The sequence below is a fragment of the Paramisgurnus dabryanus genome, chromosome 1 (genome assembly GCF_030506205.2).
Source record: "Paramisgurnus dabryanus chromosome 1, PD_genome_1.1, whole genome shotgun sequence".
Classification (NCBI taxonomy): Eukaryota; Metazoa; Chordata; class Actinopteri; order Cypriniformes; family Cobitidae; genus Paramisgurnus; species Paramisgurnus dabryanus.
The window spans coordinates 7,827,016-7,848,892 of record NC_133337.1 but is presented as its reverse complement, the minus strand read 5'-3'; the positions used below and the strand labels follow the sequence as shown (position 1 = coordinate 7,848,892).

The 21,877-nt window shown below is 36.9% G+C and overlaps 1 protein-coding gene across 1 annotated transcript in view; it reads left to right on the top strand.

Annotated features, from left to right (window-relative positions):
- The window catches only part of camk1da (calcium/calmodulin-dependent protein kinase 1Da), a 63,518-nt gene that overhangs the window by 18,915 nt on the left and 22,726 nt on the right, over window positions 1–21,877 (top strand). The window contains exons 2-3 of the mRNA XM_065255315.2: window positions 11,382–11,513; window positions 18,408–18,482. Of these exons, the coding sequence (XP_065111387.2) occupies window positions 11,382–11,513; window positions 18,408–18,482 (207 nt within the window). The remainder of the gene's footprint in view (window positions 1–11,381; window positions 11,514–18,407; window positions 18,483–21,877) is intronic.

Sequence of the window (21,877 nt, the reverse complement as noted above, 5' to 3'; positions counted from 1 at the left end):
CACATACTGTACATTTTTGTAGCTCCAGATATCCTGCCTTCCTCAAATGCAGTGATTTTGTACAAAACCCATCGATCTGAAAGCACTGTGTCCCTGATTGGCCAGCTAATCTGTATGGTGTGATTGTCCTGAATACCTCTGACGTCGGCCGGAAATGTGACGCTCCTTACCATGTTTGAAAGATTGAAAGATAAAACGTGATGTGAATCGGACCATAGTTACTCTTTAACTAAGGCTAAGTCCTGGCTTTAGTTAAGCATTGTCTCTGAAACCGGGCCCAAATCTCATTCACGCTTCTGTACACAGACATTTATTTTTCAGTGCATTGTTCCTTTAAGCAAGACAGACAGCTGTGAATATGAATGAGTTTGGTGAATCAGGTTGGTTTGCAGGTTCACAGATTTTCATGTTTATGAATTTCAAGTCCTCTCTGAATATCTTATCGAATGAGCAGGAACAATAGAACAGAAGATCATTTCAATTATATGTGGTTAAGCAAGCTATTGTCTGTTTCCTCGACATAGACAAAAGCAAAATTATCTAAGTAAAAGAATAAAAAAAGGAAACACTAGAAAGAGATAGGAACGGCACAGATCCAACTCTGACTGATGTGATTTGATTAAATGTCTTGATAGAGTTATCATGCAACTTCATCTTGTTTTCACCCACAATCCCATAATGCACTTGCTCTCTCTCTCTCTCTCTCTCTCATGCTGTTTGCAGGTGCAGTCTAACACAACATGCAGACTTCCTGTGGGTTTTACCGGCATGTGCCCCTACTTCATTCACATACATCCACACACAGTGCAAAGAGACACAAATAAACTCGCACACACACACACACACACGCATGCACGCACGCACGCACGCACGCACACACACACACACACACACACACACACACACACACACACACACACACACACTCTACTGACTAAAAACGCCGCTCAATAGAAACCGCATCTGTATTTTGAAGCGAGAGTTTTTGTCAACAGATGTTTGATAATCTGTGTTTTTGAGAGAGGGTAAGTGCCCAGCTGTGTTGTTCTGTGAGAAGTTTGTGTGTTTTGGAGGCACGGGGGTGCTGAGTTTGTGCAGAACAGTGTAGCTTTGCTCCATCTAAGATGGTAACCCTATATCGACCCTTCAGACTCATCACATGTTTGTGACCCTGCACGTGGGTAACATTCTGTCATATTATTGCAGAAAGAACGTGAAAATATGCTTTCATATTTCACCCAACACAACAGCATTATTTATTTAGTTATATTGAAGAAATTGTTAGTGACACTTTGATAAAATAATGTTTGGGAGCACATAGATTTTGTCGAGTTCCATATGGCAACACTCTGAAAAAAACACTTTGGTCAATAATCCTATACTGTCATACTGCATCAAGTGAGAACCTGATTTTAGAGAGAACAAGCAAAAGGCAGTAGAAATGAGAAAAGTGGGATTTTGCTTTACGTGAATAGGAGGAAGCAAAGAGCCAGAGCGGAAAGATAATAAGACATGTAATTACCCATGGTCCTTTGGGTCTGCCCTGGATAATATCTCAGAGAGAGAGAGAGAGAGCAAGAGCAATATCAGAGCATACGTTCTCTTAACATGAACGTTCCTGTGTCATTTTATGTTCTCTGAACCGATCAAACCCTGGATCTCTGTCCCCATGTGTTCTCTAACATCAGTCTCATCTGTACACTCACTGCCATTGGCCTTATCATCACATTGTCACCGGATTGTAACCATGGTAATGGCAAATGGATGCTGCAAATCCACTGTGGTTAAATGAATATGACACAGTGACTTTAGCAATTACCCACGATCCTCTCTGGACTTATAAAAAAGTTCAATTAACACACACAGGCACATGGAGTGGGATTGTTTTTCAGCTCTTGTTTTTAGAAAAATCCTCCAAACTTTCATCTAGCCGTGTATGTGTAGTTCTGTGACTCAGGGCTTTTTACTGAAATTACAGGCTTCTGCATCCCACTGGTCGTCATATGAGTCACGACCTTAGGGAGACGTCAACACAAACACACACATCTCTGATCGCACCTTGTCAATCGCACCCACTCATATATCCGTGCCAGCGTCCTTAGACAAGTGTGAGTATGAATCACACACCATTAGAAACGTCTTCACCTCAGGCACACAATCACAACAAGCTTATTAAAAGTGTGGGGACTATTAATGATTTGAGGCGTTCAATTATTTCCATCAATATAGAAGCACACACACACACAAACCTAGTGAACTTCTTACTGTTAAAAATGCAATAGGTTTGCTATGGGCACAAAGTCTTTTTCAAAAGGTAGCAAGCAACATTATGCTTTTCTTCTTTTGGGCAAGATTGCAGAGAAAGAAAATGCATCCCAGAATGCATTGCAACAAGCTCTGTCAAAATGCTTTATCCAAGAAGACTAAAAAAATCTAAAGAAATGTTGGCTGGAAAATGTTAATCAATAATGGAAAGTATCAATAAAAATCTAATTACAATTGACTGTTTTGTAGTTCAGTAATATGCTAATGTCAAACTCTTTTAAACAATAATTAAGCTTCTTTTGCAGTGATTTTTGTGTGCGCATATCAGTGAACACCCCTGACCACTCGGTGAGTTTCACATCTTTGTAAAAGAAAGTTTAATGCATTTAAGGAAGGATTGTTCCAGTGCACCTATGCAGCCATTGTAGGTGTGGGAAGGTGATACCAAAGAAACCGAAAATTCTCAGGCCAGCAGCATATGTCCAAATTTCAATCAAAACCGTTCTATTTCATCATAAACAATCTGAAAACAGGGCTTAAAGTGTAAAATACAGAACTTGTCCTTTAAGGTGAACTTGATGAACAACAGCGCACAAAACGACTGCATTGCATTTAAACCTGGATTTATACCTGAATACAACCCAAATGTGGCAGTGACATGGATCACAGCGCCCCCTAATGTGTGGTTCAGTTTCTTAATTTGTAAATTCTTACTTTCATAATTTGCCATGTTTTTAGTTGCATCTTTATTGAGGAGATAAAGGAAGGGTTTTTATTCTTACTGTAGAATTGAATTTGTTAAATTCCATTCAAATGACTAAAGTGACATTTGTGAAAATAAGGCATTTTAATTACTGACTAATGGAGTGTTGCAGGGATGACATATTTTTGAATGTCAACCCGGAAGTAAGTGGGACACTGGTTCCCTCGCAAAAAAGCCAATTAATTTTTTCCATATTTTGGATTATCACAAAAAATAAGACAATTACACGTTTTGTCCAACATGTTATTATTCACAGATGAAAACAAATTATATAAAAATAGAAAGCGTAAACGCATTTACTAGAAATATAAAAAGCTGAATTTTGACGTAAAAAATATGTCATCCCTGCAGCACTCTTTAACCTTTTATTTCCATTAAATTGAAATTACTGAACCTAAATGTAATAGCCTGATAAAAATGCTCATTTATAAGAAAACATGACGGTTTTGCATCTGAACTATATTATTCATTGTTAGTTTATGTAGCTAAAGCATTTATTAATTTTAACAAATACTTCCTTATTGTAAAGTGTAATTATGTTCTGTAGTTTCATAAAGTGCAGTAAGTAGAACGAGTTTCCCATTAAACTCTGTATAGCTCTTTATCTATTAGCAGATGGATGTCAAATCTCCTGTCATTACTAGCGTAAAGGGGATACATTATTTTGGACAGTTAAATCAATAAAAAAAATCCCACTGCTTTGGCTGTAAGGTTTCCTAGCAACAAGCATGCAAGGCACTTTGATCTGATTTGAAACATTTTAGTGTTTTCAAAGTCTTCAAATATTAAAATGTTTTTCCTACCAGTTTTTCTGTATGCACCACTGCAAGAAGAGCCAAATACAGATTTATACATGTGGAAGCATTGCTGAATGCAAATGAATGGCTGAATTGTTGTGCACACAAACTGTTGACACTTCCGACAGAGCATCTATTTTCTTAGCCGAGACTATTGATTGCTCCAGGGCATGCAAAGAAACCAATCGCAACGATTAATTGTCGGAAGTTAATAAATTACAGTGTTCTGTTCCATAAGGTGCAGATTTATGTGTGTATATCGCTTTTGGAGCCGGTTTGATTAATACGTTTATTTAACAGACTTTAAGATCAGACAAGCTCTGTACCCTGTTAAAACCCCAAGAAAATGTTTTACAGCAGGTTATGTTTTTTTAAATGAAATCACTTGGGTTTATTTGTTTGTATGGCATATACCACAGTAAGATGCATCAAACTACTACCCAGACTGTAATCGTCGTGTAAGTGCTGCCTTGGCAACAGGGCTATTAAAATGAGAATGTGAGAGCAAGCGTATGTGTTTTTAGGTTGGTTTGTCTTCAGTTTATCCACATGATTGTTGACTCTTTGAGTTTGTGTCAGCATAACAGCCAGGATAGATTAAACTGTGCATTTAACACATGTCATGTGCACATGATAGCACATTCTCAGTGTACATGCATCCCAGAAGAAAATCAAATGTGTCAACTAATATGATCTTATGTTTGTTTGGTGTTGGACCCTAATGTGTTAAATTAACCCCTTTTCTATGTCTATAACTGCACACTTGGATACATTCTTTACATTATAAATATTTATGTCTATACAGAAATGCTACAAAACAATATAGTGTATACTTGTAGAGTTGTACAGTACAGTATAGCACTACATAGTAGTGCAATTACCTTGCAATTTATATTTTGTGTTGCATGAACAATGCATTTTAGGAAATGTTAAAATTGTAAGTTAAAGCGACTTATATTATGCATGTTGAATTGAGACAACAAATCACTTTTTAGTGCACGTAGTACTAAAGTAAATATATATCTGTCTACTTGATAGAAGTATAGTTTCGTCAATTTTAGATATTTTTTGATCTGTTAATTTGTAAGATGGTGAAATGTAAAAGATTAAGGGGTGATTTTTCCCAGATACATGTCCGGGAAACCGCCCCTATGTCTTTTAGAGTTAATATGAGATTAGTTTGGCCAATGCACTTATCCAACAGGGATGTAAGTTTTATTTTTAACATGTGAGATAAAGCAACATTATACGCAGGGTGATATGCACCTGTTAGTTGTATTAAAACACCACGGGGAATTGTGCACAAACAACCCTTCTAAATGCAAAGTAATGTGTGTCTGTATTTACATTGAGACAATCGAAAAAGGTGCACACCCTTACGAAAGGAAAATATATTTACCTATATATTACTTGAAATATATTGCAATATATTAAAGCATATAAAGACAATCTATTACATGTAAAAATATAGTGCCCTTTTTGTCTTGATTGCAATATATTTTGTATCATATAAAGTATACATGTATGGTCTATGCATATATTGCAATATATTGGAAAACATAAATATTAAATCCCATATATGGGAATATGTTGCCTAATATATTACATGATATTTTCCAATATACTTCAATATATTTTTGTTTCGTAAGGGCAGATCGACATTTCAAGGCCTATTTTTCGTAAATTCCACTGGGCTTTTACATTATTGTATTTTAACTCTTGGCTGCTTTAAATTCTTTTGCTGTAGGGAATGATTTCTTCAGAATAAGTTATATAAGTGTTTTGAATAGTTAAAAGGTGAAATTAATTGGAATGAGAAATTTTATCTCAAATGGAATGTGTTAAGCAGCTTTGCACTTGCAGAATAATGTAGTCTCATCAATGAATAGGGTCCGGGATTTCAGATTTCTAAGGCTTTTAATGTTCGCCAGAGTAGTTGCTGGTTGATTACTTCATCAGTTTGTTCGTGCACCCTCCTTTTGATTGTTGGATCAGAACGGATTTGAATTGAAGCGTGATGCATGAATAACCAAATTCCAGAGAGACTAAAATTTATTGCTAAAGCTTTTCAACATCAAGTTAATGAGTAAAAATGTAGAAAAAGTGCAGTAATGTGTGGAAATGTGTTTAGTATGGAAGAAATCAGAGTGCACTTTCATTTAAATATTATCATTATCAATATCACAAAGTGAGATTTGACAATTGAAGATGCAATGTGGGACTTTTAGAACAGGGTTCCCACGGGTCCTTGAAAACCTTGAAAGTTTGTGAAAATGGGGGAAAAGTTCAAGGCCCCAGGAAGTTTTTGAAAATATACATTCAGGTCATTGAAAGTGCTTGAATCTAATTTATGCAAGAAGTTTTCTAGAAAAAAATCCATACTATTCCCTGTGTAGTGTAGGATAATCTTTGGCAATATTTCAGATAGCGATACACTTCTTTGTCGTTAAGGCTTACCATTGGTTGAATTTGATATACACATTCAGACGCACTTACCCTAGGCGTCCCCAAAGTGTCACCGCAGTGACGCAGCGCGAGTTCCCTCGAAAGGAAACTGTAACAATGTATCTTAAAAAGTAACATGATGTCACCTTGCTCTCACTTGAAATGTGTCCCCACAATCAGTCCTTGAATATGAGGGTATTGGACCTGGAAAGTCCTTGAAACGTCCTTGAATTTAAAGTTAACTAAGGTGTGGGAACCCTGATTTTAGAAGGATCATCTGACAGAAATGCAATATAATATAGATAACTATATTATCAGTGGTGTATAAAGACCTCACATAAGGAACTGAATTGTTTTATTACACTAAAAAAATTTTTTTAAGGTGTGTGGTTGCACGCAATTAATTGATCTAAATTTAGATAGGAATTTAGTTGAACTTACTGAATTGTTTTAGTTACACTTACAGTGTAATGCTTTCTGATCAAAACAACACTGATACATGTTAATGAGACTGTTCTCATCCTAAGAAAATGCTCTTCTGATCTGCACAATTGTAACCATTTAAAAGCCCAACAATAAAACAGAAACTCTTTCAAATTCTAATATAACAACAAACTAAATATGAATGAAGTCCCACTCTTTTCTTAAATGAAGGTGCAGAAAATAACCCATTATTTTTTCCTCATTATTCAGTTTAATGCAAAGCATGCTGGGAACTGGAAATCCCGACCCAGTTTTAACAATATTACTTTAATACAACACATTATTCATGTTATCCCAACTTCATGTTCACATAGGTTGATTTTAAAACATATATACCTAGAAACTAGGGATGGATAAAGATTAATCGTGATTAGCAGAATAAACGTTTTTGTTTACAGTGCGTGAACTGTGTATAATAACTTTGTATAGATAAATGCACACACACATATATATTTAAGAAATGTTTACATTTGTATATACATTTGTATATTTATTTATAATTTATATTATATACTTATTTTCATAAAATTATGCATGCATGTGTGCATATTTATATATACATAATTATAATACACACTTCACACACATATATGATGTAAACAAAAACTTTTATTCTGCTATAGATTAATCGTGATTAATCGTTATGCATCCCTAATAGAAACCATTTAGTATTTTTTTTTATAAAAAAGGATATTGTAATGGATTAAATGAAAAAAATTTAAATATGAAATGTTTCATATTTATATTGTTAACTACATATACCGCAGGTCTCTAAAATAACTACACTGTAAAAAAAATGCAGCATTAGGTTAAAACAACTTGGTTTCACAAGTCAATTCAACTTACTATTTTAAGTTTTGACCTGTGAATAGTTGACATAACTTATAAATATAAGTTGGAATTGTTAAACTTAATTTTTTAAGTTAAAGAAGCATAAAAATATATGTTTGTTTTGCTTTTTTTAATGAAACATGCACATAATAAGCTTAATGTAGCATACTACAGTTCAAAATGTTTATCGTTTCATTAATTTTTTTGTTTCATGTACTATTTTTAAAATATTCCAGTATTGTCTCCATGAGTGCTGCTCATTTTATTTCATATATCTAATCTTTCATACACTTTAGATAAAAGCCTCCACAGATGGTTTGATTTTTCATTCAGATCTCTAAGCTTGATGTTTTAACATGATTTAATATTTTTTTAAATGCATTGTGTATTTAACATTCATTGAAGGTGCAATAATGGGTCCTCAGTCCTCAATCCTGTCCGCTTTAAACCAGCTCTTGATCTCTTTCTGTTTCTCTCTCCAGTTTAGGCACTAATAAGTGGATGTTGTGTGTATAATTTGTCAACGGTTCCCTAAAGGAGTACACTGAAGCATAGAAACCCCTTTTAGTGCGATGTGTGTGTGTCTGTGGCGTATGAGTCATTGACTGACATTCACTGCAGCTCTGCTCAGCCCCATATGCAGCACGGTTGTCAATATTGATGAATAGTTTCCTCAGCAGTAGTCCAGCTCACAAACTCATACAGCATGACGAAAATCAAATCACAGAGGCGCTGGAGCCATGCTGACAAAATTTCTGTCATTCTGCAAGAAAACTCGCAAGCTTTGCTTTACAAATCGCAAATTGAATCGTATTTACAAACACAAAATTTACTTGTGCTCTCTCTCAACCGCGATATTACATCATGGGCAGCTGTGACTGTGGATACAGAATTTATATGGGGGTATTTGCTTGTGTTTTTGCATATCATATAAATCACACACGGTACTAAACTCCAATAGAAAAAAGAGGGGAAAACAGTTACTGTTGTAATGTCTTTTTCATGACATGATTTCAATTTTTGTTAGCTAAAGTATACAGCCCAAGACTTGTGCATATACTTATATATTTATGTTTTATAGGCTTATATTATACAATTTGAAGCCCTAAATTATTTAATGTTAATGAAGAGTTCAGATGCAAAAGCCACTGTCAAAAACTAGATGCTCTCGGCACACATTACATGCTCATCAATTACATTCGCTTTAAATCCTCATGATTGTGGCGGAAATACCGGTTTGTTGGCAAAATTCACTAAAGGCCATGTCGCTTTATCAGCAAAGTCCTCAAAGCACAGAGGATGAATGTGAAACAACCGTGGATCACATTCAAACTTGCACAGCAAAATCACCAGACCTGGTGGTACCCATATATACACCAGCAGTGTACATTTAACACTAGTGATTTTGCTGTATGGGTCCCTTGTGAGTCCCTCAGGGATCAGTTTTCATCACCATTTCGTTATACATAAATAATATTTGTGATAACATTCTAAACATTAGGTATTATCATGGAGATGATATGGTTATTTATTGTTAGTTATTCATCAGCTTCACAAGCACTTCAATATCTACAGCCAGCGTTTAATATTGTTCAGTCTTGCCTGGTTTTAAATAGGTAAATTAAAGATGTTTTCAATCTCTAAAGTTGAACAAAATAACTTTCCTGATATTATATCCTCACAAGGAACTAAAATCAAATGTGTTACAAACTATAAATATCTGGGCATTATATTGGATAGTCAATTAAATTTTAAAGTGCATATTGATAAATGAATTTCCAAACTTAAGCTAAAACTAGGCTTTTATTACAGACACAGAACCTTATTTTCCTTTAATGCTAGAAAATACTTGGTATCTGCAACATTTCTACCTTTGTTGGATTAAGGAGATATGCCCCAGCACATTACTTTAAAAAAAATAGATATAGTTTTTCATAGTGCTTTAGGTTTCATTACTGGGTGAAGCTATCAAATGCATCATTGTATTTTAAATGAAAAGGCAGAGTTACCATCTTTGTATACCCAAAGAAGTTTTAATTGGTATTGCTTTATAAGTCGATTTGTGGTCTTACCCCACATTATTTGTCTCTTATCTTTGCAAATTCAATCAAACGCTGTAAACTCCACTCAAATGATTTGTTGCATCTTAAAGTTCCCAGGGTTTGAACAGAGATAGGGAAAAAAGATTTTATATATAATATATATTAAATGAGTTTAAGCTACTTTGAACAAACTACATGTTTTATCCTTTTTTATGTCTTCCTGTATATTTGTATACTTTTACTATTTGTTGCTGCCTTCTTGGCAAGGTCACTCTTATAAAAGAGATTTTTATCTCAATGAGTTTTTAACCTGGTTAAATAAAAAGAACTGAACTGCGTACTTCACCTCAATGTGATCCTGAATAACTCAGTAGTAGAGCATTGCATTAGCAGCGCAAAAGATTTATACTTTGTAATGCACTGTTAGTTTGCTTTGGATATAATTGTCTGCCAAATGAATAAATATACTGTACTGTGCAAAAGTCTTAGGCCACAACCACCAGACTAGTTGTTTTAGACGTTTTAATGTCCATCCATATTTTTTTTTCAATCTATTTTATTAAGATACAAACAGAAAATACAGAAAAAAAGACTAAATGTCTTCTTAAGGCATTGTCAGTGTTTAGTGTGACCTCTCTTGGCACTAAATACATCTTTTTTGAATGAAGTAAAAAGACTAATTTCTTTAAAATTAGAAATTAGGATTTAATTTAATTTAGGTTTAAGAGATCCTGCAGTTTCTTGATATTGCTCAAGTGAAAGGGGAGTTTCCCCCAAAAACTTGACATATCAGTTTACATTTTTATACAGTTCTTAATACCGTATACACATTTCCTGTATTTTCTGGATGTATTATTTTAAAGAGACTGAGAGATAGTTATATATGGTAACATTGCAAAAACAACTGATCTAATTTTGGCATGGTGGCCTTAGACTTTTACACAGTACTGTAAATGTAATGTAAATGAATACAACCTGAATGTTGCAGCCACATACTTGACAGCGCCCCCTAGTGCGTGGTTTATTTTCTTCATTACATTTTTAAATCTGACTTTTATCATTTGCAATGTTTCTAGTTACATCTTTAGCAACTGTTTACTATGTTGTCCATAGAAATGCATTTTTTTACAAGTGGTGGTTTTTACCTAAAGGAGTTTGCGTGCACTTTTTAAAGGGTTTTTGCCGCTGCATGAAATGACTAAAGTGAAATTTGTGAAAATTACTGAACCAAAACATAAGAGCATGATAAAAAAGTCAGACGCTCTGGGGTTGGCATCTATACTTTAAATAAATAAATACATTTACAAAGTGTACCTAAAGTGTATTTTAGTGCTCTTTTTTTCACCCGGAGGAATCCATGACCCAATGCACATCCATGCTGATGAGTACGTGTGTGTGTGCAATGTGTTTTTGTGCATGCTGTAGCATAGCAACAGTTGGAGATTACCCAAGCAAATATTTCCTAATTCTTTTGAAAGCTTTTATGTGTAGCAACAGATGGTCGATGAGATGGAGACTTTCTCATCGACCTCGTCAGCAAATGGGTTTTCTCAAATTTTTACACCTCGTGGCATTGAGCCACTTTGCTTGCTTAGACACACACTGGGTCCTGATAATTACTTAAGTCTGTGATGTTTAATTAAAATAAAAAGTTAGGGTCTCATTCATAGTAAGCCCAGCTGTGTTGAGCATCTGTAGTCATAAATGCAACCATAAAACTCTCTCTCACATCTCTCTCTCTCTTTCTCTTTAAAGGGGTGCGTTTTCAGAGGTGGTCTTGGCGGAGGAGAGGGCCACGGGAAAGATGTATGCTGTGAAGTGTATTCCCAAAAAGGCCCTAAAGGGAAAGGAGAGCAGCATCGAGAACGAAATCGCTGTTTTGCGCAAGTGAGTTCCATTTTCTTGCACCTCATTCAGTACCGCACCTGTACCCATGGCAACCGCATCCCCCCTACGTTCATTCCCTCAGTTTGCCAGTTGATAGGAGTATGTTTGCCTGAGGTTTGACCTCCAGTTACCGTGGTAACTCCAGTGCCCTCATCCAATTACAGAAGGGAAGCTCCCACAGTATTTTCTATGTCTGAAGCCGTACGTGTGTGAAGTGAGGATGGAGGCTTTGTTTGAAATGGAATAAAACTTCTTACTGCATATTGCACAGTAAATAGCCTTAATATAGCATAGATGAGTATGCAATGTGAGCATTTCATCAGCACCCTACATCATCACGTAACCTTATTGCGTAAAATTTACAATTCAATACTGATTTATAATGTCTTTTGAAGTCCAATCAAATAACAATTAAAAAATGAAATAGTATCATATTTGGTATTTGCCAGTGCCATGATAGTACCACGTCAAACAAATCACAGCTAGCTCAAAAAAAGCACAGCAAGGCTCCCAAATACAAGCAGCAAGCTCGACTTAGCTTCACAGGTATTTTCCCACCTTGGTTGAAAATGAAAGCAGGTGTGTTCTGTGTGGATGTCATACATATGGTGTATGTGTGTGTTTACAGCAGGTGTTTTCCCTTGGTACTCATCAGAAGGCTGTGTCTGATTCAGACATTGACTTAGTTGTCACGGTGATACTACGTCAAAGATTGAACGCACCGCGTTGTCCTTCACATCTCCCTCATCTCATATCATAGCAGCTAGATGATTGACAGCTCGTTGACCGTCTCCGGGGCGATTCCGTAGGCCTGTAATTAGGAGGAGCGAGCAGACACATAAACAACGGTGAATTTGCTTCCCTGTTCATCTGCGTATGTCTGACATAACAATATGTAGAGAAAGCCAAAGATCTCTCCTTCGCATCGTCAAATGAGATAATGAGATGCCCTTACAGGTTATAGTTTAATCTTCGCAATACCCATAAAAAATTGCGAAACATATGCTTCTAGAATGCATAAGATTGATAGTCAAGCCAACTCAATTTTTCACTAACCCCGAAGAAAATATTAATACTCAAAGGTTGCTCTTTCACAGCTAAGTAGACATAATATCACTGCATTATAACCAGACACAAGACCACTTAGTGTAGCTCAATCAGCAGAGCATTGCATTAGCAGTGCAAAGGTCATAGGTTAAATACCGAGCCGGATCTCACTGAAATTCATGAGATTTATTTTATGAGATGTCTAAGTATTAATTAATACGAAGTGAATCGTACAAAACTTATTATTAGAAAGAAAACAATAATGATACCCCAAGCATCACAGGGGGAAACAAATCGTACATTAATGTGGTTATACAAATTAATGCGAATTACCCACCTCGTAATATAGACAAAAATACAAATTGCCATAAGATCTTTTTTCGATACAAAGAGAGCACCGATATTTATCAAATGTATACCTTGAATACACTGTAAATTGCTTTGAATTAGAGCACCTGCCAAATCCATAATTGCGAACGACTTGTTTCCAGCAACAATCATCTCTCTCTTATCACTAAAGTTATACGTTATGTGAACCAAAAAGATGCAAAGTCTTCATTTGCTCTCATTTTAATCTCAGATGTTAAAGAGCACCTATTTCATTGCTAAAAACAATGTTATTTGGTGTATTTGGCAGGGGCGTTGCTAGACATAAAGCTCTACTGGGGCACAGGCCCCCCATTTTTTGCTGACTTTTTTTGAAAGCCTGCTGTGTGCAAGAAGTGTGCAACACTTCTATATAATGTCCTTAATTGCTTAACCCATTATTCTACAGTGCAACAGTTACTGCAAAAGATGCATACAACTGTAATCTTCATCATACCTAACATTATTAACATGTTTGGAGGCATAAATAATGACAGCAGAGAAATATTTTCTACATTATACAATGATAGCAATGATTAATAACTTATTTTTACAAGAATATTTTAAGAAAACAGTCATTTTATGCCTGCTATATTAAATAATCTCAATCATAGTTACTGCTGTTATGTGTCTAATATTTTAGTAAACTAAATATTAATTTCATATCTATATGCAATTCTATAGACTTGACAAGAGGTTTTCCTGAGATTTTATCTCTAATGTTTGAGACCTGACAGGATGAGGATGTAGTTTCTCTTACCTCCCTTAAACTCATCATCTCTCCTTTCTGCTTCTCTTTCCCTGCTTTGCACAAAACATTTCTGATGTCCATCTACAGAAGCCAATAATGATCGAGTCAAAATAAGATTAGCATTATTATTTAGAAACTTACTTTAGTCTCGTCATGTTTTCATAAGCTAACTCACTCGCGTGGCGTCACCTTTTGAATGCGGTTGTGCGCTAATGACGCAAAGACGCGCGCGGACATGGATACGTGCGTGCACGCGTCAATGCGACTGCTTTGTCGCTTTTACAAGCGTAAATTGGGTAACTACATTGCATATAGATCCGTTTTTGCCGCGATTGTCTTTGTAAAGGATTGCACTAGTTAACTGATACAATTTAAACTTGAGATTTACACCGGGGCACAAAAGATTTACACTGGGGCACGTGCCCCAGTAAAAGGGGTCTAGCGACGCCCCTGGTATTTGGTATAATACAATGTGTTTGCGTGGTTTATGGTTTAAAAAATCACATTATGTTCCACATACCGTACATTGTAGCTTCAGATTTCACTCTCTTCCTGAAACGCACGGATTTAAAAAGCTCTGTGTCCCTGATTGGCCAGCTAATCTGTACGTTGTTATTGGCCTGCATACCTCTGACGTCAGCTGGAAATGTGACGCTCCTTACCATGTTTGAAAGATTCGGTCACAATGCAATGCTAACAGAAGGTAGATTTTAAGCAGCATGTAGAGGTGAGATTGTGAATTGCAACGACTCAGTCCCCAGCTAACCCCTCCCTTTCGAACGAATAGAGAAGCATAAAGAAGTCACAGGATAAACATGCCATCGTCTGAGACAACATAGTGAAACACGCTTTATAGAGTTATGTATATTATATTGCATTTTTGTCAAGAGATCTTTTTTAAAAGTTACACAATGCTTTTATTTGTGCATTTTTTTTTCCTATGGAAATAACCAGAGTCTTACTTTACATTAGGCAATGTGAGCACTCCTGAAATGAATCACCTGCTATCATTTAAAAGCACCTAGCAGGCAGGTTTATTTGTATAAAAAGTGAGACTGAGCTTAAAGTGCTATCATTTAAAAGCACCTAGCAGGCAGGTTTATTTGTATAAAAAGTGAGACTGAGCTTAAAGTGCTATCACAATTCTGGATGTTTCATTTTTTTACTGGCACTCTGTAGTTTTTTGTGTGATTTAATGAAAAAGAGAGATGTTTTTGTTGCTTAGCGCTGTATCTTCTGAATAAGAAGAGAAGATGGTTTCAGAGGCAGCGGATGAGTCGTGCTGTAGCCTCTGCCCACTCACTGCTGAACACGAGAGAGAGAAAGAGAGAATAATCCATCGAACGAAAGAGGGATATTAAAGCAGTAAATAGCTGTGTAATCTTTCCACGAACAAGTTTTCCATAAGCAGCTGACAAAAAATCAATATGTCAAGGGCGAATCGACCCCCAGGTTTCATTTAAAAAGAAAATCAGGGCATGTCACTGCTTAGTTGTTTGTGTTCAGAGCTAACACTTAATATGCTGCATCAGAGGTTATTCCCAGTTCACTGAATCGTGAATCGATACTAAACAAGAATGAATGAATGGATGAACGAATCACTTGTCTATGTCTCAGTAGGTCCTTTATGCATTAAACAAGGAGAGGAAGAGCAGCTTGTTCATCGCAGTCCTGCAATCGAAACAGCCTTTGTTGTGTTTTCTCTTAATTAAAACCTTTTATCTAAGCTCAGAATGCCAGTAAAAAAGCTATGACTGCTCCTTACCTATGAGGATCAAAACTTTTCATGAACAAACAGAGTCAATTACAGAAGAGTGAGAGAGAGTAGGAAAACAAATGTATTATCTGTCTTTCTCTGCTTGCTGATGTCTATTATCGGTGTGTGTGTGCACGTGCACGAGTCGTGCTTGACATCTTGTTATTGTCCGCTCATTTGCGTCATTGCCCGGCCTGTTATCATGTGCCAGTTGGGCTCGCAGATCAGAATTCACTTAAAATGCAACACTGATGTGTACACACACAGTCACCGACAGCGTTACCATGACAAGCAGGGAGCGAGAGATGTTAACTGTGGGGATGGATGGGGGAAGGAGCGGAGAAGAGAAACAAAAGCAAAAAAATATTGGCAGTTTATATGACAGAGAGGAAAGTGCAGACGTGCGAACGATACGCTACTGTGAAGCAGATGTGAGTCTGAACAGTTTATAAATCAAAAAGACACGAGAGGACGTGCATGTTGTAAAGTCACTTAAATGTGCAAAATGCAATATAAAAAGGAATGGCACAAGATACGTAAGCATGTGATTTTTGTTGCATAAAACATTGCAGTGTCTCAGTGTTTATTGCACATTTTACAGGCTTATGGTAATGTGCAGCTGCATTTTCAGTATAACTTAAGTATTAAGTATATATCCATATAGGTCTTAAATTCACTTCCTAAACAAACCCTGAAGCAGCGTGTGACAGACCGCTTCAGAATGGTCTCTATGCACATATTTTTAAAACTGCAATTTTAAAGATTTAATGATTTATTATGTGTCCCTCCTGCCACCTGCTTTCCCTCCAGACACAGTTTTTATGTTCACAGAGAGAGCTAGCACAAATTGTTCATAAAAATGATTCATGTCTTTTTTGGTCATTTAGCCACGTCTTTTTATGCTACGTAACATGTAGAATATGCAATAGATAACATAGAGATGAAGAGCACTGATGCAAAAGCTACTAAACACCACAAAACAAGATAATGTTATTAACCGAATGTTCTTTTCACGTATTATACATTCACTTAAAGGCGTTATAAGCAAATCTGTGTGTTGATTTTTGAAATGTGTTTTCAAACAAACTGAGCGTAGTTAACTCCTCCCCCTCCCTTCCGTGCTTTCATGAACGCGCCCAAACCCAACCCCCAAATCCTTCTTGGCGTTTATTGGTTAGAACACTTTGTTATGGTTTCTGGTGTAGGTTTGGCCAGTTTGTTATTATTGCAGTTTGTGAAGCCTGGGCTGTCTACAGAGATCGTGTTTTTTACAGTTTGATCAGCGGACAGGAAGCAAGCAGATAGTGAGGAGATGTTTGCTGTATGTAACAAAAAATGTTTTATGGTCTAAAACGCGTGAATTCGCTTAGAGAACCTTTAATCCCGGCCTCAGGTCGTGTAGAAATACCAGTTAGATTTCCGTCAGAAGTCCTCTAAAAGCACAGAAGAAGAATTGGATGAACGACGGTGGGCGTATGTCAAGGTGCAAGTTTTTACCCGGTAAAGGGAGGTTTACCGAATATATTAGGATATTGACTGAATTTTTAAGAGGTTTACCTTTATTCAGAAAGGACAGTAAAGCGTGACTGGAGACATTTTTTAAAAGTAGAGATTTTTGCATGTACTTAAAGGGTTTTCAGCAAAATATAGTCAAATTTGTTAAATACCAATGAAATGACAAAGTGAAATTTGTAAAAATATGGCATTTTAGTTACTGATTAATAAAATTTTTGTTGCCATCAAAGCTAAACTTAAATAGAAAAGCCTGAGAAAAAATACTTATTTACAAGAAAAAATGTCGCACTTTGAACATGTCAAACATAGCTCTTTAAATAATAACTTCAAATTATAATTTTAAATACCTTGATTTGTATATACTATAGTGTAGATCATTGGTTCATACATTATATATATGTATATATATATATATATATATATATACAGTCACCACCATAATTATTGATACAGGAATTACAGCCGTTTAAATTTTAACTTTTTACAAATTACTAGAGGTTTTCTCAGATCAAAAAAGAACCCGAACCAAATCACTTTTTACTCGAACTTGACATGCGTTATTTTTTTTTAAAGAAAGTCCCGACCTGAGACAAACCTGAGAAAATTAGACCTGAGCCCGACCCAGTGGCATTTTTTTTTACCCAACTGGACCTGAATGTAAACTGCAATGACATGTGTGCAGTCTGCAGCCCTGCACGCACCATCAGACAGAAAGAAACCCGGTTGCCTTTGCAACCAATTTCGCACGATGCTCCATTTATTTGTTAATAGTTTGTTTATTTGTTATCTGATGACGAAAAAAAGGTGACCACTAAAATGTGCATTCAAAATTGATTAAAAGTTCTGGCTCAACAAAAATTATCCTACCGCCAGTCACACGATGTTGCATGGTTGGAAAAGGACTCGATGCACACACACAAGACAGTTTTCTCGGGTCAGTTCGCCCAAAACACATTTTTAATTATCTGAGACCCGAGGCCACTAATATTTTACTGGACCTGTGTCAGGGAACACATGAAACTTTAAGACCGAACCCGCTTAGGGTAGGACCACAGGTTTTCGGATCCAAGTGGACATGTGAAAACCTCTACTGTGAACCCAAATCATGCGGTTAAGGGACATCTCCATGCAAGTGATACAGACCATATTTAGGTTTCAAAAACACAACAAATCCATCAGAAAGGATAGCAGGAACATAACGAGTGGCCAGATCAACAATTCTGAGCTTTATCACACTCCTACTCAAGCGATATTGTTTAAGTATAACCATTGGTGTCGATCATCAGTCATAACATTATTTTTTTCATTCAAACAGAAAGATACTGAGAATTATCAGTGAAATTCTTTTGTATTTGCTTAAATATGAATAAATGTTACTACAATAACTCAAGCTACAGTTAAAGATATATCTGGTATTTACAAATGAATAATCTAAATGTTTTATTCCTTTCATTTGCAGAATTAAGCATGAGAACATAGTCGCACTAGAAGACATCTATGAAAGCTCCAATCATCTCTACCTTATAATGCAGCTGTGAGTATGATTAAAAATACCAATAATATACGCATGTCTCAGTCTGATTATTTGTTTTTCTGTGCGTTTCCGTATGCATATTTCAGCAAGCTAATAAGTATCATGTGTTTTTGTATTGTGCTTGTGTTGTGCTTTTTGTATAAGTGTTTATGTGTGAGGAGAGAGGTAAAGCTCACACACACATACACACACACACACACACACACGCACACACACACACACACACACGCACACACACACACACATTCTGGTTTCCATGTTTTGTGGGGACATTCCATAGACGTAATGCATTTTATACCATACAAACTGTATATTTTATTCCCCTTACTGTACCTACCCCATTCCCTAACCCCAACTGTCACAGAAAACTTTATTGTACCTTAGATTGTCAATAAACATCATTCTGTTTAATTTATAAGCTTGTTTCCTCATGGGTACATCAAAATGTCCCCCACAAGGTCACAAAAATACTGGTATTCCTATCTTTGTGGGGACAATTGGTCCCCACAACGTGATAATTACCAGGTACACACACACGCACGCACGCACGCACGCACGCACGCACGCACACACACACACACACACACTGAAGAAGAAGTTCAATTAAGTCTCATTAACAAATGAGAGTTGTCAGTGCTGAAGGTTGTTTTCACAGCATAGGGCATGTAATAGCGGGTTATTGTTTATGAATGAAAGCAATCACAATCTTAATTTGTCATGTATGTACACAAACAAACTCTCCTCAAAACAATGTTTACATCATTATTTTGTTTTTAATCAGAATGTAAATAAATATGAAGCTATATGGTTTTGATCTGAAACACACAAACATACAGTTTTTAATGGCTGTGAATCTCCGCAGCTGACATTTGACAAAGCTGACATCCGAGGGTTTTTAAACAGATGAGAAGTAAGAGGTCAAGTAGTCAAACAGAAGAGAATAAAATCACAGACACAGATACATCCTGATTGATGATAGATAAAAGAAACACTGATGCGTCACAAGCTGTAAACACAGAGGGCTCTATTTTAACGATCTGAAACGCAAGTGCGAAGCGCAACGCGCAAGTGAGTTTGTGGGCGGATCTTGGGCGCTGTTGCTATTTTCCCGGCGTGAGAAATAACTCTTGCGCCGGGCGCAAATCAATAAGGGGTTGGTCTGAAGTAGGTTCATTATTCATAGGTGTGGTTTGGGCGTAACGTCAAATAAACCAATCAGAACGCTAGCCAACATTCCCTTTAAACGCAAGAGCGCAAGTTCCATGGCGGGTTGCTATTATTATGACGGATTTACCAGGCGCACGCCAGGAGCGGTTCACAGCCGAGGAGACCGACGTCCTTGTACGGGGGAATCCCACGCTTGCCAGCATAAATCGGGCACGCCGTGTAACGGGAGGTGGATCTGCCTCAGGACTTGACGCCAGCAGAGGACATCGCTGCGTCCACCCTCACCGCTGAAAGGGTTTGGGGGCTTTGAAATCGGACCCAAGAAACGCAAGCAAGGTCCAACCCCAAAGTACTCTTACAAATCAAGTTCATATACATTAAGGTTTCTTATGAAAACATTTTAACTATTATTTACATAAAATAAACGTAATACAGCCACACAACAAAGTAATATTTTAATCGTTATTTGCATGAGAATAAATAAAAACGATCACCACATGCTCACCACTATGATTCCCCTTATCTCGTGTATTAATATTTTTAAGTGTAACAATTTATGATTTGCAAAAATAACTGTTGCATCTGTGTAGATTAGACAAGCAAAGTGTATGCGCGTTGTTCACGCTATACATTATGGTCAAGCATGCGCCCTTAAAATAGCATAATGAACCACGCGCAACGCGCCACTGACTTTAGACTAGTTTTTTTTGGTTAGTAGCGCAATTGTTTTGTGAAACTGCAAAATAGCATAAGAGATGGTTTGCGCCGCAACACGCCTCCTTTTTGCGCTGAACCGCCCAGGGAGCGCAAGTTCATTCCCTAGTTTGCTGACGTGCATCTGTGGAGGGAAAAACCCCGCTGTGCGCCGGCGCAAAATACGAATGATACATGCGTCACTGACAAAGTCAATTGCGCTGGGTGCAAGATAGGGCCCAGAGTGATTGCTAACACGGGTGCACGGGTGAATTGTTTGTTCATAAATCTCTGATGGGTTTTGAAACAGGGCTGCGCTGCATAACAGCTCCATCTTTAGTTACCCCAAACGCGTATGCCATTATTTTCCCTTCAAATAAAAAAGCACGATTTAGTAGATTTCTTTTATACAGTGACCACGGTCAAGCTTTATAGTTGTCTATGTGACTATATGCAGTATGTACAACAATTTTCATCTTAACACATCTAAACTAGCTTATCAAGGTTTTCAGGATTATTTTAATATGTCAGCTAGAGGTGCTTGAATGGCACTGCAATTCAGTATACCTTAAACATAACATCATTATATAACCCTCAGACATGCACAGACATTGCAGCACCTAAAAACTGTCTATTTTTTATTTACTCTGATATACTGATGAAATACCAGATAACAGTTTGACCAAGCTTGCACAAGTACTGTTTCTGTGTGGTGTAACCTTACCGACACATGAAGGCATAGATATAAGACTGCTTGTAAAAGAATAAATAATTCTAGCCATTCTGAAGGGTAGCAGAATGTCCATGTCAGTCCAGCAAACAAACACCTGCAAATTTAGTTTATAACATTGTGTTTTTAATGCAAAGAAGGTTTTGATACAATTTAAACAGATGAGACTTCTAAACCTGAATAAATTTTGTGTTCTGAGGCTGTTAAAAGTGTATCTGTGGAAAACAGACTGCTCTGACGCCAAGCTGACACTATAATTCAATTTATTTTCTTGTAATGGTGAATATACTAGGTGTGGTTGTTATATTCCGGATCTAATAGATCAAAGAGGAGAAGAGGAAAGTGAGAGTGAATGAGTGAGAGGAGAGAAGGCTGGAGGAGAGGGGATGAGAGGAGGGCAGAGAAGGGTGGAAAAGGAAAGAAGGTTGTAGAATAGAGAATAATAGGAGATAAGGCTGGAGGAGAGAGGAGAAAAGGTTGGAGAGAATGGGGTGGAGGAAAGGAGACAAGGCTGAAGGAGATGGAATGAGGGGATACGGCTGGAGGATAGGGTAGAAGAGGTGAGAAGGATGGATGAGAGGGGATGAAAGAAGGGTGTAAGATAGGGGATGGAAGGAAAGCAGAAAAGGTGAGAGGAAAGTGGATGATGGGAGAGAATGCTAAATAAGAGGGGATGGAAGCAGAAAAGGCTGGAGAAGAGAATGGGATGGGGGAGAGGAGAGGAGAGAAGGCTCAATGAGAGGAAATGAGCGGAGACTGCTGGAGGATAGGGTATAAGAGGAGAGCAGGGTGGAGGAGAGGGATG